At 41.1% G+C, this 23,725-nt stretch overlaps 3 protein-coding genes across 4 annotated transcripts; all 3 read left to right on the plus strand.

Annotated features, from left to right (window-relative positions):
* Positions 1–3,877: 3,877 nt before the first annotated feature.
* On the plus strand, positions 3,878–5,620 carry ccndx (cyclin Dx). The gene is made up of 4 exons (XM_004071224.5): positions 3,878–4,269; positions 4,342–4,557; positions 4,698–5,009; positions 5,127–5,620. The coding sequence occupies exons 1-4, from the start codon at positions 4,003–4,005 to the stop codon at positions 5,274–5,276; spliced, it is 945 nt and encodes a 314-aa protein (XP_004071272.2). The 5' UTR covers positions 3,878–4,002; the 3' UTR covers positions 5,277–5,620.
* Positions 5,621–6,029: 409 nt separating this feature from the next.
* On the plus strand, positions 6,030–10,995 carry nucb1 (nucleobindin 1). The gene is made up of 13 exons (XM_004071167.5): positions 6,030–6,137; positions 6,641–6,758; positions 6,836–6,943; positions 7,022–7,154; positions 7,602–7,705; positions 7,820–8,005; positions 8,084–8,174; positions 8,243–8,301; positions 8,371–8,463; positions 9,294–9,383; positions 10,187–10,357; positions 10,435–10,534; positions 10,617–10,995. Exons 1-13 carry the CDS (start codon positions 6,133–6,135, stop codon positions 10,688–10,690), a joined length of 1,332 nt encoding a protein of 443 aa, XP_004071215.1. The 5' UTR covers positions 6,030–6,132; the 3' UTR covers positions 10,691–10,995.
* Positions 10,996–11,569: 574 nt separating this feature from the next.
* Positions 11,570–18,829, plus strand: LOC105354509 (uncharacterized). Of its 2 annotated transcripts, XM_011477800.4 has the most exons (8): positions 11,570–11,916; positions 13,408–13,464; positions 13,535–13,618; positions 13,697–13,750; positions 13,821–13,895; positions 13,980–14,036; positions 15,146–15,199; positions 15,264–18,829. In XM_011477800.4, exons 1-8 carry the CDS (start codon positions 11,692–11,694, stop codon positions 17,451–17,453), a joined length of 2,796 nt encoding a protein of 931 aa, XP_011476102.1. In that variant the 5' UTR covers positions 11,570–11,691; the 3' UTR covers positions 17,454–18,829. The 2 variants fall into 2 exon arrangements, with proteins under 2 accessions (XP_011476102.1, XP_011476103.1); XM_011477801.4 differs by lacking the exon at positions 15,146–15,199 and having other exon boundaries at positions 11,581–11,916.
* Positions 18,830–23,725: the final 4,896 nt, after the last annotated feature.

Here is a 23,725-nt window from a genome sequence, read left to right on the forward strand (position 1 = left end):
AAATACAGACGTGCCGGCATTTAGAAATACAACTATGTTTTATTATTCTGTTAATGTAAAGACATTATAGGATAAAAATACAAAGTAGCTTAGAAAGACTTCATGCGACTATTTTCTTTTTAAGTTCACCTTTTTTAAAATACTTTGAAGGATATTTTAACAATAAAAAGTTAATTTAAAACTTGATTTGAAACTTTCTATTTTAGCTAAATGCGTCTATTTTTTCTGGTAGTTGCTTGACAAACTTCACATTACATTTATTCAGTGTGTCATATATTATAGGGTACGCATAAATGCAAATATGTCTGTTTATGATTAAGAGTAGTTGTAAAGGCATTATTTACATGTGTAGCCTATGTGGATGTGAATCTTGTTTGCCATTTACATTTTTATGTTTCCAATTAAGTCACGACTAATCTTCTGAAGTTAGATAAATTTATGATTAGATAGAAATGCATTTCTTCTGATTGTCTTCTTTTTTTGTTTTGTTTGTTCGAACCTGACCAAATGTCAACACCAAGCGTAAAAAATGTTAAATATATCAGTATAGAAAAATCTTTAGCCAATAAAATTTGTTTTACTGCATATGACGTTTGAGCTGAGCTGTTTTGAAGACCAAAGGAAGGCATGAATTTTAAGACGTATACTACAAATGTTTTAATTATAAATCATGGTTGTTAATGCAACTTAAACCTGTGAACTGTTTAAACTTTGCCCTCGTCCCCCTCCTCACCCACAGGCCAGCAGGTGTCTGTATGAGGGGAATATAGGACCTCTGTTCCCCTCCATCCCGGGAAATGAGCTGGAAAACGAGGGGCGGAGCGCCACGCCTCCTGCAGGGGGCCCTTCTCTGTCTCCGGCCCTGGCCCTCCGTGCTGTTTGAATACAGCTGCGGTGTATGAATTTAACAGGCTGCTTAAACAGGCCCCCGATCTGTCACTCTGCTCCTCTGTCCCCCCAACCTGACCTCACTTGACTGACGGAGCCAAATTCATTCAGTCCTTCATTCAAAGTCAATCTGCTTTCAGCTCCTCTCAATGCTGCTCTTACAGCCGACAGCCCTAAACCCGATGTTCTTCTCACTGACAGGACCATCATCTTAGAGGATTACAGTCTCTTCATGAGCTCCACATCAAGAGAAACTTTGGTCCGCCTAAAATGGATAAAACAGACCATGAAACATATACGAATCACATTTCCAAAGAACAATAAAGAATCTTTAAAAACTATTTTCTTTTTAGGAGCTAAAGAAAACAGTTATTTTGGAAAAAAAAGATGTAAAAACAAACGAATCATTAAATAGCACTAAAACGTTTCATAACTTCGTTCAAGAAAAATCAACTAACATGAACTAAAATTTGGTTTGAAGTGATACTTTTTAGGATACGGTGTCATGGAAAGATGTTGTTTTTAGCATTGGAGGTTCTGACTTGAACGCATCTGTAAACAAATTCTGGTGAAGTTTAAGTTCCCAGACCCAGAAAAAGCTGAAAGCAAACAATTCATTCATTCATTCATCTTCTTCCGTTGATTCCCTTTCAGGGTCACATGGCTGCTGGAGCCTATCCCGGCCACTTGTGGGCAAAGGCAGGGGGCACCCTGGACAGGTCGCCAGTCTGTCACAATCACACACCTAGGGACAATTTAGAGTAAACAATTAACCTATGAAGCATGTTTTGGGATGGTGGAGTCCCCAGAGAAAACCCACGCATGCACGGGGAGAACATGCAAACTTCACACAGAAAGGTCCCCATTGATGTTCTGGTTCAGGTCCCCCAGCCGGGACTTGAACCGGGGGCCTTCTTGCTGTGAGGCAAGAGCGCCAAGCACTTCTCCACCGTGCATTTACGCGCCACCTAAAAGCAAACAAGATAAAATTTAAATGAAAAACAGCTGAGTAACTTGGTTAAAATAGTCAGAAAATCTATAAGACCTTGTAGAAGTAATGATCACTATTACAGGTGAGTATTTGGGAACCAAGCCAGAAAACCTCGTTTTGATTCTGCTCATCCTTTATGAAGGGTTTTCCATTCATGAATCTTGAGTGAAGGGACCTCGGATCATTTTAAATTAGATTGACTCCACGGGACAGAAGAGTATATTATACTTAAGAGGATAGATAACTGAAATGAAAGTAAAATACTTCTAGAAAGGTATTTGTATTCTGTAGGACTGTAAAAAATTAAACAAGATTGTTTTGCTATTTATGGAACTGAAGTTTTGTTTTCTTTGCACTGCAAAAGATTAGGAGGAAGAAATTTCCTCCTGCTTTTATTTATTAAATAAAAGTAGGAAGAAATTTCCTCCTACTTTTATTTATTAAATGTCTTTTTTTTAGTATTAAAAAAAAGATCATTTTGCCTCTGAAACAGAATCTCTTTTCATCCTGAACTGTAAAAAAGTCAGAGCTGCTGAATGGAGTCTGAATTATTGATGATCGGCTGAAATCAAGTGCTGGCGATCACAGCAGGGTGTCAGCATGGCCGTCCATTTAACTCCCATTTGAAACATTAGCTGCTATTGAAGCCTAAAGTGTGTGAAAAGCCACCTGTAATGAGCGTGTCAAATACAATCTGTATCTCTTGTGGTGAGTGTGACCCCATTGTGACCAGCAGAGGGTTTCATGTGGGGACTGTGTCTGCCCGTGAATGTGTGGCGGGAGGAGCCGGCAGCAGGCAGAAGGGCTTGTTGTCTGACACTGATTTGTTAAGGGAGACAATACGGCTCATTGACCTCCGCGGCTCCACTGTCTGTTGCACATACCTCGCCCGGCCCTCGCTGCTCTTTAAACAAGGGCAGCAGATTGCCATAGGCACCGCGGGGAGGGAGGCTGACGGGCCGCAGGTTGCTTTGACAATGAAAAAAGATGGCGAGCCAAAACTTTTAGGAAGACAAAGATAAATATTTTCCTACCAACAAAAAAATCATAATTGTTTCAATCCTAATTCGTTTTTGTTTACTTTTTTGGATGCAAAAGATCCAGTTATAGAGGCAAAACATTATTATTATTTTCTTTATTTTTTACATGTTTCTTTTAAAAAAATTCCCTCATTAATTAAAACCTGCACATTTTGATTTTTTTTTAGAAATTACAAACTTGTTTAGGACTTTATCGCTTGTGCTATCTTGTGGGGTCCAGATGACCCAATCCCAACGTTAACGTGGCACGTTAACGTTGGGATTGGGTCATCTGGACCCCACAAAATAGCACAAGGGTTATGGCTGTAAAATAATACGTTCTTAAAGGACCTTTTAAAATACAAGTGATTTCTTTTAAACTAATAAAATATACAGCTAAGATAATTGGACACACCTTTCTATTCTAATAGCATTAATACACAGTCAAATTTCACTTTAAGAGTATTATCTTCTGTAAACTTTGTTTAAATTGTTGTATTTTTCTGGTGTCAAACTGGTCAAATCAGACAGAAAGTTAAATATGTTTGTGACGGAAAGCTCTTATCAAATATTTTAAGCAGAAATATTCCCCATCTATCACTCAGAAGTTGACGTACTTCCTCCTGAGCTGGTGATGTAAACAAACACCCTCATGCTTTTGTCATCCATGCCCATTGTCAGAGTCTGGAGATGACCTTTTCTCTCCTCTCTCTCTTTTCTTTTCCTCCCTTCTCTGTTTCACTATCGAAGACAAGCTGTTCTTGGTCCCTGGGGGGACCTCCCTCTCTGGTGTCCTCCCCCACTGCCTCCCCGTGTCACCGTCTTTCTCCCTCTCCACCTGTTGAAGCAATTGTTTTGCAGACCGTATTGTTAGTCCCAGCATTATGTTTATATCACTTGTGAGGGTCCCGGCCCCCTTTTTTTTTGGGTAACTCCCTCCGTCTTTCTCTCTGCTGAGTATAAAACTCTGAGGGAAGGAGGTGAACAGACGATTTTTCACAAGACCGAGAAGGAAGGGGGATGTCTGCTCACCTGTGAAGCATCTCCTCAGCTGACTGACGTTTTCTTCCACGCTGGATGTAAAGGACCCAGCAGGCTTTGCAGATGGACAGAGGAATGTGCGTGTCCCTTTGGTGTGAGGAAGTGGAGGACGATGCAGCCCAGGATCAGGGACAGGGTGAAGATCAAGCCCAGGGATGTACAGGGGGCTCGCCTCAGCTGCGTGCCGCCTGGGACCCCACAGTGTCAGGTCATCGAGTGATCCAAAGGCTGCTTCACCTGGAAGAGAGGTACATGCCCTCCATGCTTTACACCACCCTCATCCAGCGGGATCCAGAGCGCAGGGAGGAGCTCGCCAAATGGGCCCTGGAGGTACGAGACTCCTGTCCAGTTATCTGTTTGTTGCCCTAGAAAGGAGTTGATGTCCGTGTTTTTGTGTTCCAGGTATGCTGCGACTGCGGTTGTGATGAGGCCGTGTTCCCCCGGTCTGTGTCTCTGATGGACAGGTTCCTGTCTGCATCTCTGTCTCTGGCTGTGTCTCCATACTGCCTGGCTGCTGGCTGCGTCCTGATCGCCTCAAAGCTCACAGAGTGTGACGGCGTGACTGCAGACAGCCTCTGCGCCGCAGCTGAGTACAGCTTCCAGCCGTCAGACCTGCGGGTGAGTTTCTTCACAGCATCTGTGGCACAGGGGGGGTTGTGTGTATTTAAACCTGGATGCAAATCCTCATCCTCTCTATTGCAAAACATTGGTTTAAAATCATAATAAATCTCTGCTTTTTGCTTCTGATTCATCATCAGGAGATGGAGCGTGTCATCCTCAGCACTCTCCGGTGGGACACCGCGGCAGTCACACCGCAGGACTTCCTCCCTCACTTTCTGGCCTCTGTTGGGGAGCAAGGTGACGCTGAGAGGGAGATGCTTTCGACTTTGCGCCGGCACAGCGACACTCTGGCTGCCATGTGTGCCTGCGACTCCCGTTTTCTGGGAGCTCCCCCATCACTTGTTGCCGCAGCATCACTAAATTGTGCCCTAAGGGGTCTGAGCAACAAGGGGCCCACTCAGCTGTCCAAAAGCAGTGAAGCTCTGGCAGAGCTGTGCCAGACTGATCTGGTATGTCTGTCTCAGCCTGAATTGACTTTGGTTTTGTGAAGTTCTTACCGCATTCAGCCGTCAATTGCAACTGGCCTGAATGTTTAATTGTTTGTTTTTGTCTTGGTTGGTTCCCAGGTAGTCCTGCAGTGCTACAGCGAGATGATCGAAAGTGCCCTCAGGCAGCGGCTGAGGGGTGGACTGCAGCAGCCCCCCATGGAGAAGGATGAAGAGATGGAGAACGAAAGACCTGGAACACCAACTGACATGAGAGAGATCAATTTCTAATCGCTGAATAACTTTATGAAAAGACTAACCTTTTAAGGTTCATCAGTCAAACTGATATGAATTAATTGTGACGGCAACACAATGTCAAACGATTCTTAATAACTTGAATTGTTTTACTGTTATTTATTGAATGTGTCATTATTTATTTTTGAAGATTGTGTGATTCATGTGCCATATACGATTAACTGTCCTTGAATTTTATTGGCAGTCTACATATTATTTTTGATGCACTCTATTTATGCCTTATTTATGATCACGTGCAATTGTTTACTTTTATTATGTTAATTTATTTCAATTTGCCATGCGTTTGTTTTTTGTATTAAATAAAATATATCGCAAAACAATTTTAATGTATTTTTTTAATCTATTAAAGAACCATCTAGGACATTGGTGTCTTTTCATGGTTATGGAAGAAACGATGCCTTTATCGATCATTTTTCATGTCCGAAAACATAGAGTTCAGGTCAATTTATATAATATATAAACTTTATTTGTAAAGCACCTTTCAAGATAAAAATCACAAAGTGCTTCACAAACACGGTAAAACACAGGATACAGAGAGAATTAAGAAAAAGCAATTTACCCCAGTTCCATTAACAAGACATTATTCTTTCGTTTAAAATACATTTTAGGATTTTATTTTATTTATTTTTTATTTTTCCCTGTTTAAGGTTTAACTGTAACTTTGATAGAAAGTGAGAGCAGTCACCTGCCACGGTCCCTGGATATTTCTTATTTCGTATTGTCTTTGAACGCAGCTGACAGCAGCACACTCATGACGTCATTAACGCTCGACCCGTGAGCAGATTCCTGTTTGCCGTGTTGGATCCGTTTGGATCACTTTTCGGACACATTTATGGGGTAAGAGGCCGATTTAAACACATTTTTACCTGTTTGAACTCATTTTTAACCCTGTTGATTTATCTTTTTGTTCATAAATTCTGACCCATAAAAACAACAACTGACAGTTAAGATGGCGTAATAGTAATAAGTACAGGTATTTTCTCGAGGTTATACAGATATTGAACGAGGATATTTTAGAAAAGATTTACTCAAATCAAGAATCAGTCCAACTGTTTGTCCTGTCACCGGGGTCTGATATTATGAGTACGTTTATTCATGGTTTTATATCCGTTTTCGCATCCGTAAGTAAGTTAAGTTGGGCGTTTGGTTTGGTTCTCACATTTCAAGTTGAAACAGAAACAAAGTGATACCTGGAGTCAGATCAGCTTTGGTGCACAGACTGCTTTAGATGCTCCTTATAGGAACCACACCGTTAGAGTCAGGCTGTAGGAGTTGATTCAGCTTTTGTTTTCATGTGAACTGACTGTGTGGCCTTCACTGCACTGATGCTCACCCTGCAGGAGGATGTACCTTTGCTGGCTGCTGCTCCTGTCCATCTCTGCTGGGGTTTGGTCTGTGCCCATTGACCGTAATGGAGCCAACCAGGAGCCCAAAGAAGAGGTGCCGGAGGAAAACATGGTAACTGACTGTTCTCCACGGGTCAGATCTGGCTGATTTCATTTGGTGAAAGCTGTGCTTCTTCACACTTGCTGCAGGACACAGGTCTGTACTATGACAGGTATCTTAGAGAGGTGATTGAAGTTTTGGAGACTGACCCTCACTTTAGAGAGAAGCTGCAGACGGCAAACACGGAGGACATCAAGGTCAGACTTTCAGTCGTTCCTACAACAATCTTCAATGAATCAACAAAACTCATGAAGTGGTCCTTTGTTTGTCTTCAGAACGGGCGCCTCAGCAAAGAGCTGGACCTGGTGGGCCATCATGTCAGGACCCGACTGGATGAGTTGAAGCGTCAGGAGGTTTCTCGCCTCAGGATGCTGCTGAAGGCTAAACTAGACAGCACCAACACACAGAGTGAGTGGGGGTGCAGTCTTTCAGGTCTCCGTTCCAATGTTCAGTACTCGTAATGGTATTGTTTGTGTTATTTGTGTTAAAAGAACAAAATAAATGAATCCAAGTTATTCCTACACAGAGTACAGGGATCGTTTGTTACAAGTTTCACTGTTTTGTAAATAATTAACAGATATTCTGACTTTCAGACAAAAATAAAGTTGTGCATCAAACTTTTGTGACTTCGGAAAACAGAAAAATTGTCTCTTTTTAAAAAAAAAAGTTCTTGAAAAAGTCTTCAAATTTTGTTCTTTTCTATTCACAGTCAAGGGTAGAAATAAAAGAACGTTTTGGCTATTAGTCAAATCCCAATTTCATAATGCTTACAATATTAGACTATTTTATATCTGATGCTGAGTTTTTGTCACTGCCCATCCGTTTATCCATCTTCTGGATGCGTCTGCTCCTCAGGCCTTCAGATGGACCACGCTTCACTCCTGAAACAGTTTGAACACCTGGATCCTCACAATCAAAACACCTTTGAGGCCAAAGACTTGGAGCTGCTGATCTCAGCGGTGAGATTCTGCTGACTTACGTTTATGTTCAAGTCAAAGATTGATCTGTCAAACATATTTATCCAAGAAATCTTTTCAAGACTTTCATGGTGGTTGCTTTGTCTGTCCTCCTAGGCCACCAAGGACCTGGAGAACTACGACGCAGAGAGACACGAGGAGTTCAAACGCTACGAGATGCTGAAGGAGCACGAGAGGAGGGAGTACCTGAAGAGTCTGGACCAGGAGAAGAGGGAGAAAGAGGAGAAAAGGATCCAGGAGTTGAAAGAGAAACACCGCCAGCACCCCAAAGTCAATGCTCCGGTAAAGGACATCCATGTTTGCATTTGTAACAAAATGAGGAGGAGAACTGTGATCTGATTCCGAGTTTTTGACACTCAGGGGAGTGTTGATCAGCTGCGAGAGGTCTGGGAGGAAACGGATGGACTGGATCCACAGGAGTTCAACCCTAAAACCTTCTTCAAACTTCACGGTAGATTACAGCTTTTGCTTTTTAACTTCACTTGAAAAAGACGCTCATCACTGCTTTGTTTCACTTAGATACAAATGAAGATGGAGTTTTAGATGAGCAGGAGCTGGAGGCCCTCTTCACAAAGGAGGTATGATAAAGTTTTATCTCAAAGAAGAAGTTAAAAGTCACAATCTAAGTTCCCTCTAATCTTCTCCAGCTTGAGAAGGTCTACAACCCGAAAAACGAGGAGGACGACATGATGGAGATGGAGGAGGAGCGGCTAAGAATGAGGGAGCATGTGATGAAAAATGTGAGTTATTTAGTCTCTGGGCTTTTGCAAATCCGTTGGGTTTCATTGATAAAGATCAGTGATGAAAGTCTTCCGGGTATTCCCGGAAATCCGGGTTTGTGAGCAAACCGATCGTACCTTCCGGGAAATAAAGACCTGATCTCTACAGACAAATGGCTTTCCAGATGAGAAAAATGTCTGAAATCGGCGAATTTTAGCTTTATTTTCGATATTTCTCCGTGGATCGCTTTATCTTGTCTTCGTCTTCCTGGCCTAATTGACCAATGACGGGACTTTTTAGTTGCTTTCGGATGTGTCAACGGCTCTGATTGGCTCTGTCTGTACCACGTGGTCAGCGTGACGGATTCCCTAGAGACCAAAAATGGCGGACCCACGCTAAGCTTTCACAATCAAATCTGAAGAGTTGCGATCAAATTTGTGTTAAAGTAATGGCGGGCATCGTCATTATTGAGCGTACTCACGACCACAGTTGTGAGAAGACGATAAAAAAACAAATTTAAGTGGTCTTGGCTGGAAGAAAAGGACAAATATGGCGATTTCTTTTCATCGTACATTCGCAAGACAAATGTTGGAGGTGGGTACAATTTGAGTAGCTCAGAATTTCACTCTCAGCCGTTCTAATACAATTAGTTACGGTGATCATGACAAATCATGATGCTCCAATTAGTCCTAGTTTCTTGATTAAGAAGTGAATAACTAGCTGCTAGAATGTACCAGAATGCATCTAACTTTTGCTCCGCGCCCGCCATATATCACCAAAGAAAGGTTGAGGGATTTTTTTCCTTGCCTGGCTGTCATCACTGAAAGATCCCCTCCCTCTGTGTTTAAAGGTGGACACAAACAGAGACCGACTCGTCACCCTGGAAGAGTTCCTTAAATCCACAGAGAGGAAGGAGTTCAACAATGCCAAAGGGTGGGAGGTAAGGAGCGCGAAGGGGAGAAGGGATCATTCAGGAGCAACAAAGATATTTCCTGTGAGGGAAAAAAAAGGAGTTTGAACTGTTGAATGTTGCTGCCACTTGGGGGCAGTTTCAGAAAAATTCAGAGCAGTTTACGGCGTTGCTGGTGGCCTTTGGTGGACTGTAAGTAAATAATTCATTCAGGGCAGCCTTAGTTTGTTTGTTTTTTAGTGTATAGATGTATTTAAAAGCATGTATGCATTGATTAGAATACACAAAAACAAGGTGACCGAGGCTCATTTTTTTGCAAACAGCCGGTAGTCAAAGAAACTTAAGATTGAAAGTCCAACATTTTAAATACAATAGATTCATACTTATCATAAAGCCGTATGAATATGGTAAACGTTCATTCAAATTTAAATGGTAATGCATCTTTTAATCGTAGAAAAAATTACAAATCTCAAAGCAACAAAAAAAAAAGAGATGAAATCAGTGAAATTTTACAAGGACAAGAAAGGTTTGCAGCTCTTGAAGGTCATGGTGGGCTGGGAGTCTTCAGGCGGACCGAAGCAGAGCAGAGGACATGATCACCCATAGTGATCAGTTTCATTCTGGGAGAAAGATTGGTCATAGTTGATCATGGAAACCATATATCGGTTGAATATACAGACATTTTGGCTGCTGGAGAATACTCTGCTTTCTTCACTAGAATGATTTTGATGATAAAATAAAAGCTAGAACACCAACATTTAGCAGCTGCTAAAATACATATCTCGGTTCAGTTTGGCTTTGGAGTCTTTTAATTATGATCCCTCTTTGTTTAGACTCTGGACTCACAGCCAGTGTACACAGAGGAGGAGCTCCAGCGCTTCGAGGCTGAGCTTCGAGACAAAGAAGAAGAGTTGAAGAGGAAAGCAGACGCTCTTCATCAGGAGCAGGAGCTGCTGAAAGAGAGAGGAAAAGCTCTGGAGGCTCAGAGGAGAGAGTACCAGCAGGTAGCTGTCATATCAAGTCACAAAAAAAGCAGGAAATGTTAGATCTGAAGGGTTGAAATCAGCTCTTTTGATTACAGGCCGTGTTGGAAATGTCTCAGAGGCAGCAGCAGGGAGCAGAGGTGGAGCCTCCTGTGGGACCTAATGGTGACCTTCAGCAACAGGCACACAAACCTGAAGGTGACGCTCTGAGCGACATCATGTGTATCTTTATGGTGTTTAGATTAAACGGTTTTAACAAAGTCAATCTTATCTGTTGCAGAGGCCAAAGCCCCAGCTGAAGTCCAGAACAACCTGCCTGCAGAACCACCACAGAACCTACCCATACACACCTAAAGCACCGCTATGTAACAGCCTAAATAAAGACACACTTGAGTAACAGTTGACACATTATAGCTGGGTCGGGGTATGCAATCTGAATCACAGGAGCCGTATAATTAACCTTCAACAAAGCTGCTTGTTTTTCATGACCTGTCGTGCTGTGTGTTTCATTATTGTGGTCTATATTAGATTCAAGATATCAAAACACCAGCTCTTACAACTTGTTTTGCTATGTTTTTTGGTTTTTGAGGCACTTTTCATTCTAGCACATTCATCAAAGGACTATTACAAATGTCATTGAATAAAATGTTACCTTAAAACCCAGACTCCGGGGCTCAATCTATATTTCCAGGTAGAGGGGATCTGTCATCCTGGCAGAACGCAGCTGCAGTTACTAATGTTAATTTAAAGCTTCTCGAGTACTATCTGGGTGGCAGAGATAATCTGATCTAAAGTCAAAATGAGTTTTTGCAAACGTTTTTCTAAAAAAAAGCTACTTCCTCAATCCTTAAATTTTTTGATATATATATTTAGTAGACAGAAAATGTACGTTTCAGGTTTAGGCTTATATGAGGTACTTAACGGGTCTGCTTCTAAAAATGTGTTGCTTAAATTAGGAAGGTGTATTTAAAAACAAAGCCATCCATTTTTTTTTAAACAATTTAATGTCTGAGTCATGCTACCTTGGAATTTAGGCAGTGAATCCCTTTTATAGATTACATTTTTTTTCTGATAGTCATTCGAAACCTTATATTTTCTAAATTTAGCTTATTCAAAGCAGCTAACAGCAGTACATTTTCTTTTCAGATAAAAATATGACTATGTTTATAAAAAATTAGATATATCCACATAAATCTATCATTTATAAAAGTCGATAAATATTTTTTAGATTTTACAGACGTACTTCCGGTTTAGACCGGAAGTGGGTTAACGGAGACAGCGATTCCTTGTTGCTAAAAATCCGAATATTTTGATTGTTTTTTTTTTTTTTTTTTTTTTTCGGCTAGTGCATCATCATGCCTCGCAGAAATGAAATCCCCGTAGGTATACGTTTAAGAATTGTGGAAATGCACCAGGCTGGTAAAGGTTATAAATCCATTTCAAAGAGTTTAGATATTCATCTATCGACTGTGAGACAAATTATCCACAAATGGAAACGATTTAAAACTGTGGCGACGCTGCCTCGAAGCGGCCGTCCGGTAAAAAACAACCCCATCCCGGCACCACGAAAGCTCAGCAAGGTGAGACGAAAACATTAAAAAACAACATTTTACTTAAAATGTCTCGTACCTGCCGTGAGGGAGGGGCTCGTGTGTTTTATGATCATTCTGTGCTTTACATTTAGTTGCCGTTTGTGTGCATTTATGTAATAGAAAATCATTATTTAAGACATTTAGTGCAGCTAACGAATGATTTTATTTTTTTTACCTCAACCCAGTGATGATTCCTATCCCTATAAACATTTACTTTTTTGTTATTTTTGCTAGCCAATTAAAAGTTTAAAGTTGTGCACCGTACCAAAACACAGATACGATTATTATGACTATTTATTTATTTATTTTTGGCTCTAAGCTGATTTTAGGGGGGAAACACGTTTTTAAACATAACCTATAGTAGATGCCTTTATTTTGTTACAATCAAACTTGCCTGGAAATTGGAAAACCACTTCCTGTTTGTATCAATTAGGGTGATGATTGGCTGCCAGGTTCTGTCAATCATCATGCTTGATAAATGTGAAAGCAGATGTGTTATTTACATGACGAAGATGCAAGGCAGTGTATGCTCTGGTCTGTTACAGCCTTTTAATCAGCGGTGTGGGCGTGGTCTCAGTTATCACCTGTATGTATACAGGTGTACTATGATAGGATCTTTATACTGAGCGTTTGGGGAACATAGGTGGTGTGGTGGTTTCTCATTAAAAACTAATCCCGTTGATGCTAAAACATGCTTCATGGGTGACTCGGTGGGTCATAATTGTCCGGTAGAAGTAACTGTGTCTGTGAGACCATATGATGGACTGATAAAATGGCCCTTTTTTAAGTTTAGTTATCTGCATTCCTTTGTTTTATTTTTGTATTAAATTGACTGTGAGAATTATGTCCTGCAACAGTCCTGTTTTTTTTTCCATCATTTTTGTTTCTTACTGCAACTTTGAGCAAAAATTAACCACCAGCTTAAATCCACAACCTCAACTGAACTTTTGTTGGCCTTTGACCTCGGGAAGAGGCCTCCATGTCCATACATAAACTAAATTTATAAACTAAATTTGACCATTTTATCATAATGAAAGACATATTGAAATTCATGTAGAGTTTTTCCTAAGTCACATTTTTTTTAAAAGAGAAGAAAATATGTTCTGATACAATATTGGGATATCGTGGAGCGCGTATCGAGATACGTATTGTATCGCCAGACTCTTGCCAATACACACCCCTAATAGACAGTACTTCTTTTTTACACCATGAGTGTGGAAAAGGGAGAGGGTGATGACACACCTGTGTGATGTACGATGACACACCTGTTAATTTAGAAGCTCAAAGCCGGTCTTGTCACGTCTTTGTTCCTCCTTTCATCGAAGCTTTGCTACAATAAGCCTCCGCCACATCTTAAAAACCGGTCCGCGAAATCTTTGTATGACGTCACACCGGTCCGCAGCGTTAAATAGGTTGGGGACCACTGCTTTAAAGTGACTCCACAGAACTGTTTGTGTCTGCCTTTACCCTTTATTTTAGGATAATGATGAGCAGGCTGGCCCAGCTGATGATAATGGAGTTCAGAACATCAAAAAGGTAAAGTTTGCTCCCCAAAGATTGCTTCATTTTTGGACAAAACTACTTTAATATGTTTTTTTTAATGCAGAAAATTAAAAGCAGAATCATTCCTGATGTGGTGAAACCGGAGTCTTTCTCATCTGATGCTGAATCCTCCAACAAAGACCCTTCTGTAAGTGAGACGTTATGGTTAAAGTTGGCCCAACATCACATGAAGAAAACCTGTAACTCGTGGATTTCTGCCTCTCAGGTGTACTGCAGGCCAGTGCCGACCGTCCAAGCAGAAGATCCAGACAATGAGATGGTAAAACCTGTTTGTTGAGGTTGATCAATTAAAAAAAAAGTCTTTATTTCTTATTTCTGTTCACATGAAGGACGATTACAATATTGTGTATGAAGTTGGTGAGGAGGCAGATTCTTCCTCGACGGATGTGGAAGAAGATTTCATGGTGAGCTTGTTAGCAACTTTATTATCCACTGATATTACCGATTGCAGCATTTTTATCTTATTTTACATATTTTATCATTTTTAGGCAAATCATTTCTTTCAAGAACAAATAGATGATGCTGAAGATCCAGGCCATGAAAGGGTAAAAACCAGTGAAACCTATTGTAGGTTAAACTGCACCAAATGTGGAATGTTCTTTTTTCCTCTTTGCTAATTTGAAAAATCCCTTCTTTTTTTAATTCTTAAAGAAATCACACAGGAAATGAAGTTGTCTTTGGTTCTTTTTAATAAGTGTCCTGTAAAGGATCTGCTGTTTTTTATTTTCACATCCCAAAAAATCAGCAAACACGGCTGCAGAGCAGATTCAGCTTTAACCAGAGACTGAAACGCAAAAAAACAAATCAAAAGACGACTTGATTCCACCACTAACGCATGGTAGTGGAGGTATAATGGTTAGGTGATGCTTTGCTGCTTGTTTTTCATATCAGAAATCCCCCAGTAGCTGATGTTTTTGACGAATACGTTTGAGGCAAAAAAGATAACCACAGGATCAAGCAAAGTTTTACTGTTCTTATTAATTTTATTTTACAGATTTGGATTGTTACCAAGGGAGGATTTCAGTGAGTTTTTTTTAGAATGAGTTGATTAAACTCGATGGAAACACAAGACTGCAGCAACCAAATCCCACCTAAGAAGCTCAAACAGGAAAAAGGCTTTTAGAGATCAGATTAGTCCGATGAAAATTGTGTTTCTGGCGTTCCTTTTTACATTTTTCTGATGATGGCGGACATTTATTAAGAAAATTAAGCTTAAAATGACATTTCTGAGTATTTCTTTATTCAAATTGTTGTGGATCCGGAGCAGAAGAAAAACATGCCGTTTGAAAAAGAGCTTATTTGTGATGCAGAAAATACACAAGCACCATGCTTTGTTCCATTCCGATACATCCACTTGTTGCAGCAGTGGGGAGGGGAAGAGGGGCGGGGTTGCTCTGTGCCAACGGTCCCACTCCAAGCTTTCTAATGAACTCACGCCGCTCTGCAGAAACTACGTCCTTGAAAACGACAGGATTTTTTGATTTAGGCTACAAAAAGGCATATTCATAGTTGAAAGATCACTGGGAACAATTTTAAAATTGATCAAAAGAGGATCGAAGTGGGTCTGTAAGGTTTGAGGTCCAAAGATTTTTAAAGAAGAGATGGTCCAAAAGGCATAAACAAACCGAAACCTGAACTTTCTTTTATGTTACAGCTGGGAAGATGCGCACTTTCATCTGACGATGAGGCGTCAGAGGAAGATCCAATGGTTGGTTGTTTGTCGTTTCGTAAGGTTGTAACCGTCTACTAATTTGATGTTTCTGTGACTGTAGGCACAACCGTTTGACCCAGACTTCAACCAGGAGAAGAAGATTTACTCCGGCTCAACGGTCACAGCGGGCGCTCTCCTGCTGCTCCTCCTCACATTTATATTAAAGCACAAACTGTCAAACGCAGCAGCCAAAGACCTCTTGGACCTCTTGGACCTCTTAAACCTCGTTGTTCCCGGATGCCTTCCCAAGTCCCTCCAGTTTTTAAAGAACCACCCCTCCCAGCATTGCGCCGAGGCAGAGACCCACTTATATTGTCCCAAATGTGCGAGCTACATCGGTGTGGAGCCTGGAAATCGGTGTGAGGTGTGTCAGCAGAGACTGAGTAAAAGATGCCTGCTGGAGAAAGCTCACTACTTCATGGTGATGCCCCTTGAAATCCAGCTGCGAAACATCCTCACACGAGTCCACTCAAAGTTAGGGAAGCATTTCGTCAGGGACGGCTGTCTTTCAGACGTCGTCACCGGAAAGGAATATAAGGGTGACAGACAGGCGGGCAGCATTACGCTCACCTTCAAATGCGATGGCTTCCCTCTGCTCGACTCCAAGTTCTCGATTTGGCCCATCCTGTGCACGATCAACGAGCTCCCGTACGCGGAGCGAGGCAGAAATGTTCTGCTGCACACGTTGTGGTTTGGCAGAGGGAGGCCGCACGTCCAGAGCTTCTTCACGCCGTTCGTTTACGAGCTTCATAAACTCTCCAGCGAGGGCTTCAGGTGGACGGACGGGACGGGCTCTGAGCGTCGCACCACAGTCGCGGCTAAGGTTTGCCTGTGCGATCCAGCTTCCAGGTCCTTGGTGCAGAACCTCCAGTCGTTCGGTTGCAGCTTCTGCTACCACAAAGGCGAGCTGGTGCCAAAAGGTCAGGGTTTCACCAGAGTTTACCCCGTTCCGACTGACAGGTGTGATCTGCGACACGTAGCTGAAACCGCCAAAAGCTTTCAGCACAGACAGACGGGAGTCAAGGGTCCGAGCCCGCTGGTTCTGCTGCCGTCATTTGACATCGTCAAAGGTTCTGTTCCAGATTACATGCATTGTTTTTGTCTGGGTGTTGTTCCGGATTTCGTCGATCTCTGGTTCGACTCGGATCTCGCCCACAAGCCCTTCCACCTGACTCCTCAGCATTTGACCGACCTGGACAAAGCTTTGTGTGCCATCCAGCCACCCAGTGAGGTTGGGCCCGGACCTCGGCGTGTCAGCGACAGGAAGCTGTGGACGGCCTCCGAGTGGCGAGCGTTTGCTCTTCTCTATTCTCCTGTGCTGCTGGAAGATGCTTTACCGATTCTGTACCACATTCACTGGATGCTCCTCGTCTCTGCGCTTCACATCCTGCTCTCCCCGTTTGCCACGCAGGAGCAGCTCAGTTATGCAGAGTCGTCTCTGCTTCAGTTCGTGGCACAGGTCCCCTCCCTGTACGGCCTGGAGAACTGCTCCTTCAACTGCCATTTGCTGACGCATCTGGCGGAGAGCGCCCGCGACTGGGGGCTGTTGTGGGCCAACTCGGCCTTCGCCTTTGAGGGCGCGAGCAGCAGACTCCTGCAGATGTACTCCGCCTCAAAGTCCGCTTCCTCCCAGATTTTCTCCCGCGTCTTCTCGTATGAAGATGCTCTCCGCAGAGGGAGTTTGGTTCTTCAGGGAGCAAGTGCAGAAATGAAGGACTTGTTTCGTTCCATGACGAGTTGTGACGTCGTTATGAGGTCGTCGGTTGACTCAGAGCAGACTTTAGGGAGTGGTTCTCAGAGATTTCTAACTGCAGCTGAAGTTGCTGCATTGCAGAAAGTGCACCGTGGGCAGCATCAGGGCAGCGTGACCCAACACAAGTGCTTAGTTCACAACAACATGCTGATCTCCACGCCGGGCCACAGCGCCACAACAAAAAGAAACGACTCTGTGATAGAAACGAGCAGCGGCTTTGCTGTTGTTCAGTCTATAGTCGCTCTGAAAGATGTTTGCAGCTGTGAGGAGAAACTTGGCTGCTCCTGCAAAACATTTGTCCTTTTCTGCAAGAAGCTGTTCCCTTGGCGCAGCCACGGAGCGCAGCTCGACGCCAACATCGCCGAGTTCCTGGTACGAGTACGGCGCTCTGATGAACTGTGTGCAGTGACATGTGGGGACGTGGTTGCTAAATGCTTCGCCATTGAACGGGAGCGTAGGGTGTACGTGGTGAAGATGCCCGTCTTTGAGATGCACTAGTGTCCCTGTGGCGTGCTGAGGTGGACTCAGCTCTTCTGTTTTCCAGGATCACGTCGTCCTTGGAGCTTTTGAATGGCTGCTGCTTTAATGTCTGATTTCCCCTCTTGACCTTTTCATGCTCAGTTTTAAACACCGCACCAAAATTCTCGATTTGTATTTCACTTTAGCGACTGTTCAGCGCACGCTGACCGTACCGCTGAAGTTTGCCGCGTCTGGCCTTCCTGATTTTTCCCTTTTCCAAGCAGGTTGTATGGTAGCTGTACATGTTCATTCCATTCCGCTGACATTTTGGTTTCTGTCCCGGTGAATCACTCACTCCTCACATGCTTTTACTGTAAAAACATCAGGTGAAAAGTCACCATGGCAACGATTAAAGGGTTTTTTTTCTCTTCCTAGCAGCTTCTGAGGAGCAGAAACCTCAGTGCTTGATTTGGACCTTAAGAATGGAATCAGGAGTGGCATATCTAACCATTTGGTTTCATGTTTGTATTCTTAGTTTTACATTCTTCCTCTATTTCTTTTACTGGTATTTTTCCTTTTTTTTATTCCACATTTTTCCACTCAAACGTTAAGCACGTTGGTCTCTTGTTTTGTCTAAACTGATTGCAGAAGACTTCCTGTGAAACAGGAAGTGACACGTAGGCCGCTGCGGTCAGATAAATCGATGCGGGTCAGTAGATCTGACATGTTTGTCCCTGGGAGGGTTTTCAGGCTAAGCGTTAGTCTGATTTCTTGTGAGAAATGTGCCTTTTTTTTCTTTTTTGCACTCCAGTCTTACATTTACATCTTATGTTCTTCAGAATAAAGAAAACGTAAGAACCATGTTTGTTGCTTTAATTAAGATGAACAAACTCAAACTTTGTTCTGGTCTCATAAGTCTGTCAGCTTTTTACACTCCTCGTTTGCTGCTTTGCTTTAAACGTCCTCAAAGGCCTGAGTGACGGTGGTTTGAACAAAACAATCCCACACCATGGTCCCTCCGCTGCCGTGCTTCCCAGCTTTAATATGTTTAAGCAGTCCAAACGCTTACGTATGCAAATCGGAGCCGCTTCTCTTTGAATGTTTTCTAGCTGAACTGACATTTCGCATGGAAAGCTTGTGGACTTCATAAAGCTCCTTTTTTCGTCAACGTTTTTAAATTCCAGGGCTTGTTTGCGCTTCAGTGATGGGATTGTTTTGGTCCATTCGGTCACAATGTATTAATCTGTCTAAGTGGACCTATTGTTCTTTTCTATTTATCCTGCAGTAAAAACAATTTGTGGACGTGTTGGTAATGTTGGATGGATTTTATTGCATCGTAATGTGGTTCAAGGATTGAAATTTCTGTGCCTTGTTCTGTAACGTTCAAAACCGGAAAGAAAACTCAGTAGTTTCTATCTTCTCTCTGTCTGTTCTTTCATTTTACGTTGTCAAACTTCAAGGTGTTTCAGATTTTGAAGGTGTGACATGACCAACAAGGAACAAATGAGGGGTTTAAATGGAGGTATTTTATTTAGGATCAGTGTTGAGAGGTGGCCAGAATCAAAATCTGCTGCAAAATACCCGGAGTCTGTTGAGGAACACAGTTGAGGGAGGAGAACAACATCTGCTGAGGAAGTCTAGCCCTTGTGCTATGGGGTCAAGATGACCATTGACGTGTTCTCCCAACCATGACAAAGGTGGATAAAGGTGAAGAGGATTTCATGTAATCCATGTGAAGATCACAAATCATTGAAGAAAAAAGGTTCAGAGCACTGTCTAGTGGGTCTAGATGACCCAACTCCCAATGTTAAAGTCCCTAGGATAGCACAAGGGCTATGGAAATACCAGGAGGGAAGCAGATGTCTCCGCTCTGCAGACCATAATGACCAACATTTCAACGAGTTGTTGCTTTGATGCATTAAGTGCAAACCTCTTCCATGGAACAGCGCACAGAAACATTCACAAAGACCTTTTTTAAGTTCATTTAAATGGTTTGAGCAGGTGAAACCAGCTAAATCACAAACTTTACTCGGCATCAGAAATGTGAGGACATTTTCTTTCCCTAAGTACAAAACTTATCTGTAAACAAAATCAGCTTTTCAGGAAACAGGAAAGATTTGTTTCAAATATTCCAGGTTTTTTCTAGTGACCTTTATGTCATAAATAAGGGAAGGATTTTTTTTGCAGATTCACCTAAAATGTGGAGTTATCCTTGTTTTTCACCATTTAATGTAAAAACTCCAAATCTAAACATTTTACAAATAGGAGATTTTGTATTTTGGCCATCAGTTAGGCAGCGTTTGTGCTTTTGGACACACAAGGTGCACCTCACTACCCAAAAGAGCCCTGATCTGCACATGACACAGAGGATAAAGACTAGTTTGCCCAATAATTGCAGCTAAAGAATGTTGGAAACCTCCTCTTCTGCGATTTTTACCACTGTAAGCAGCCAAAATCAAATGTATCCTAATCCGGTCTTTGTGGAAGTCTTTTCAGCTGATGATCATCTGAGAATGGGAGTCTCTGAAGACTTCAGGTCAGTCGTCCACCACCACAGCTCCTGAGGGACCGGTTCCTCCTCTCTGTTGTCTCCATGACGAGTTGCACCCTTGGATGCCGCTGGGGCTATTCCCATCGGCATTCCTGCAACCCGCTGACCTGTCGTGACCCCGCAAAGGGCCCCTCCCCTCCCGGCGTATGCGTGCATCTGCTGCGTGTCAGTCACCGCTGCCACATCAGACAAATTTAGAACGTTTTTGTGAAAACACAGTGGTTCCAGGTGCAGTGTTTCACCTTAGAGAGCATGAGCAACCGTTTCAGGGAAAACCCTTGATTGTAATCGACATTAATGCCTAAAAGCTCTTTAATGGCTTTACTGTCAGTCATCAGCTGAAGATGCAGCTTTGAATTTTTCTCTGGGACTTCTTCCCAATGCAGACCGGCTTAACCTGCAGAACCGGAGCTCCATTCTCAGAATCAAACGAAACACTTCCATGAAAGAGTCCAAAAAAGATCTTAGAACTCACGTTCTTTCCATTTCTGAGACATTTGACGGTTCATATTCTATCGTTACAGCTGTGGAATACTGAATAAAACCAGGCTTTTACCTCGAATAATACGGTATTGCCACTTTTTAGACCCTTGTCCTAAAACCTGCTTTGATTAATCGCTAATCGAAAGCAAACTTTCATTTTTTCCTCAAATCTCTCAACCGGCTCCACCGTGAGGCGCTTCCTGTCAAGTCTGCATTTCTCAGAGTGGATTTGTTTACACTGGATCAACGTTCTGATCTGAACACATCAAGTACGCAAGAAGATCAATGAGCAAATTTGTTGTTGTTTTTTACCCAGATGTTGGAGTAAAGTATCCCAGAAAAACATGAGGCAAAAATGTCAATAGAAGAAATAAAGGAACACTGGAATAAACATAATTATCTTTGAAGGTGCATCTTCTAAATGCAGGGTTTTAATTGTAGTGGAGTCCACTTTTTTTTCTGTTGTAAACATCTGATTCAGCTTTATTCCCCCTAACAGCTTTTTAAAGGTGTTGCATAAAAGACCAGAGTGTTCCTGCCCTTACTCATCATCACGGCCACTGTATCCTTCACTGAAGAGGCGCAGACGCTGTAATTCTGTAAATGGAGCCTCCTGCCTCTGCTGAGCTTTTAGTAACAGATCTGATTGAGGCGGTGTTGCCAAATCGCAGTCTGCCTGCCGCTCCTCTCCTCTCCTCTCCTGCCTCATGATTTCATAGATTCCCAGATGAAGTTGCATAATCATCTGATAAAAGTCCAACTTTCCATCACCAGCCTGCAAGTTCATGTTGGTATCTTGTTTATGTGTTTACTGACTGACGCATCCATCTGCAGCTTTCATAGCAAACACGCGCATATGGTTTGATCACAAATCCTAGATTATGGTTCTCATCTGATGTGCAAACAATGCAAAATTATATCTTATTAAAAAAATACATTACCTTCATGTATTACAAAAACAACCTAAAGTGGTTTTATATCCAACAGAAAAGCTCAAGTAATTTGTTTCTTACTGTTTATATCAAAGGGTTAAACAATTAAAACTTCCGTACTATATTTATTTACGCCTGAGGTAGTTTGACTTGGAACTTCTCAATACTGATGTTGCATTTACACCGCTAGAGGGTGCTATTGTACAACTCTGTTGGATGTCTTTTATATTTAAAGAATTTAAAACAAAATGTGCCTTTAAAATTAAGAAGCTAAAGCCAACTAAAGTGGAGTGAGGAAAGCCGATAAAATGTTATTTCTTTAAAACACAGCATTTTAGAGATAGGGAGAAGAAAAATAAATAGACGTAACAATTAAGCAGAGTAGCGGAAGCAACACTAATTACCTTCAAAATAAAAGTTAAAAAGAGCATGATTTTGTTTTATATCTATAATAAAGTTTTTAATTAACGTAATCATTAATTTTTCAACTAAATTTAAATTTCTAGAGACATTTACTCATATGATAATGATATTTTTTATCACTTACATGTAACAGTCAAAAGAAATTTCATGATAACATATTGTTAAATTATTTTTTAAACGTTACAGCATTTTCAATTAAATTTAAAAAAGCCTTTTCCTAGCTAACTGTACTTTTGTATTTAAAAGAAAAAGGGTTTTAGTATTATTTTTTTTAAATAAAGGTCAAAAAGTCAAGTTTTATTCTAAATAATTTATTCAGTAAATCTACATTTCTAGTTTGTTGTGAATGGTTGTTTAAAATTCTTCCACATTTCCATATTTGAAACAGATAATCATTAAAATCAGTATTATTATTATTCAAGCTTTTCAAATGCTCGCTTTATTAACTAAATGTTTCTCTTTAGATTACTAGGCAAAATTTCTTTTAGTTGCATTTCTTTATCGCATGACTTGTGTTTAATTTCTGAGAAGTATTTGTTTTTGGAAATAATGGAGCACAAAGTAGTCTTTTTAAGTTGACTGCAAGTATACTTAGTCTATACTAAAAGTGAGCTCAACTCCAAGTTTACTTTTAAAGTACTATCTTTATTGTAAACTTAAAATGTTTCAATTTAAATCAAATCAATTCAAATAAACCTTTGGAGGAAGTGGGGAAACGACATTTTGGGGACATATCCACATCAGTGACCCCCCACCCAAGTTCACAGAGTACACTACCACAGGACCCCCCAGATCTGATCGATAGAGTCAGACCCGGGTGATCCCATAGCAGCGACCCCGTTCACTGAGAAGGGTCAATCGCCGATGTGGAGGATCCCTCTGAGGAAAACACTGGAGATACAAATAAAATGTAAAAGGAATAAAACTAAAATTAAAATATATTTAAAAGATGAACAAGAAACAAATAATTACATAAACCTTAATAGACATATAAAATGGTAAGAGTGACTTAAAAATAAAACAAATAAATGTATATTCATATATATATAAAACTAGTAAAAAAAGAAAATAAATAATTAAAATATCAAATGAATTCCTAAAATTCAACTTAAAGCTAGATTAAAAAGGTAGGTCTTTAAAAACATGAACAGTCTCTGAGGCTCTCTGGGAGGCTGTTCCACAGGCGAGGTCCCTTAAAACTGAATGAGGCCTCGCCGTATGTTTTAGTTCTGACTTTTGGGATAACCAAAAGGCCTGCATCAGAGGACCTCAGGGTCCGCGAGGGCTCATACTTTAAAATCATATCAGATAAATATGAAGGCCCGAGACCATAAAACATTTATAAACCAATAAAAGAACTTTAAAATCAATCCTGAAGCGCACGGGGAGCCAATGCAGTGATTTAAAAATCGGTCTGAAGAGGTATTCAGTCAGCTTACATTTGTGATAAACTTCGTAAAATAAACTTCAAGTATAGTACGTTTTGGTAGGGATACCTAACAATTTAGTGGTTGAAACTGTCTCTTCATAATTTTTCTCTGATACTTTAAATATCTTACACAATTTTAAACAATGAAAAAAAGAGAGCAACACTAATTTAGAAATATTACAAAATTGTTGTTATTTTAGGTTGTTTCTTGCCTTGCCTCGGCCAATTTTATTTTTTATTTTACTCTGCCATTTTTGTTATTGCATGCTCATTTCTGATTACTTTTTCACCCTGACAAATGAACAAAGTAAAAAAAAAAAAAAAGAAACTCCTGTCCTGTCAGTTCTGTTTTGCAGTCTGAAAAAGGTTATAAAGAAAGGTACATGTCATATTAAAGCAAAGTAGACAATAGCATCAAGCAGAAAATGTTTTTTTTTTATAAACTTAATTGGATACCAACAAGTTTAACAATAAAATGTTTGGATGTTTTGAA

The sequence above is a fragment of the Oryzias latipes genome, chromosome 8 (assembly GCF_053564925.1).
Source record: "Oryzias latipes strain Hd-rR chromosome 8, Olatipes_Hd-rR_3.1".
Taxonomy (NCBI): Eukaryota; Metazoa; Chordata; class Actinopteri; order Beloniformes; family Adrianichthyidae; genus Oryzias; species Oryzias latipes.

What these genes read in the sequence shown, in the direction of transcription:
- ccndx (XM_004071224.5), top strand. Translation starts at nt 4,003, where the DNA reads ATGGACAGAGGAATGTGCGTGTCCCTTTGGTGTGAGGAAGTGGAGGAC. An exon ending in TCGCCAAATGGGCCCTGGAG is followed by an intron (nt 4,270 to 4,341) that starts GTACGAGACTCC and finishes TTTGTGTTCCAG; the next exon opens with GTATGCTGCGACTGCGGTTG. An exon ending in TCCAGCCGTCAGACCTGCGG is followed by an intron (nt 4,558 to 4,697) that starts GTGAGTTTCTTC and finishes ATTCATCATCAG; the next exon opens with GAGATGGAGCGTGTCATCCT.
- nucb1 (XM_004071167.5), top strand. An exon ending in AGGTGCCGGAGGAAAACATG is followed by an intron (nt 6,759 to 6,835) that starts GTAACTGACTGT and finishes CACTTGCTGCAG; the next exon opens with GACACAGGTCTGTACTATGA. An exon ending in AGAGGAGAGAGTACCAGCAG is followed by an intron (nt 10,358 to 10,434) that starts GTAGCTGTCATA and finishes TTTTGATTACAG; the next exon opens with GCCGTGTTGGAAATGTCTCA.
- LOC105354509 (XM_011477800.4), top strand. Translation starts at nt 11,692, where the DNA reads ATGCCTCGCAGAAATGAAATCCCCGTAGGTATACGTTTAAGAATTGTG. An exon ending in CCTCCAACAAAGACCCTTCT is followed by an intron (nt 13,619 to 13,696) that starts GTAAGTGAGACG and finishes TCTGCCTCTCAG; the next exon opens with GTGTACTGCAGGCCAGTGCC. An exon ending in CGTCAGAGGAAGATCCAATG is followed by an intron (nt 15,200 to 15,263) that starts GTTGGTTGTTTG and finishes CTGTGACTGTAG; the next exon opens with GCACAACCGTTTGACCCAGA.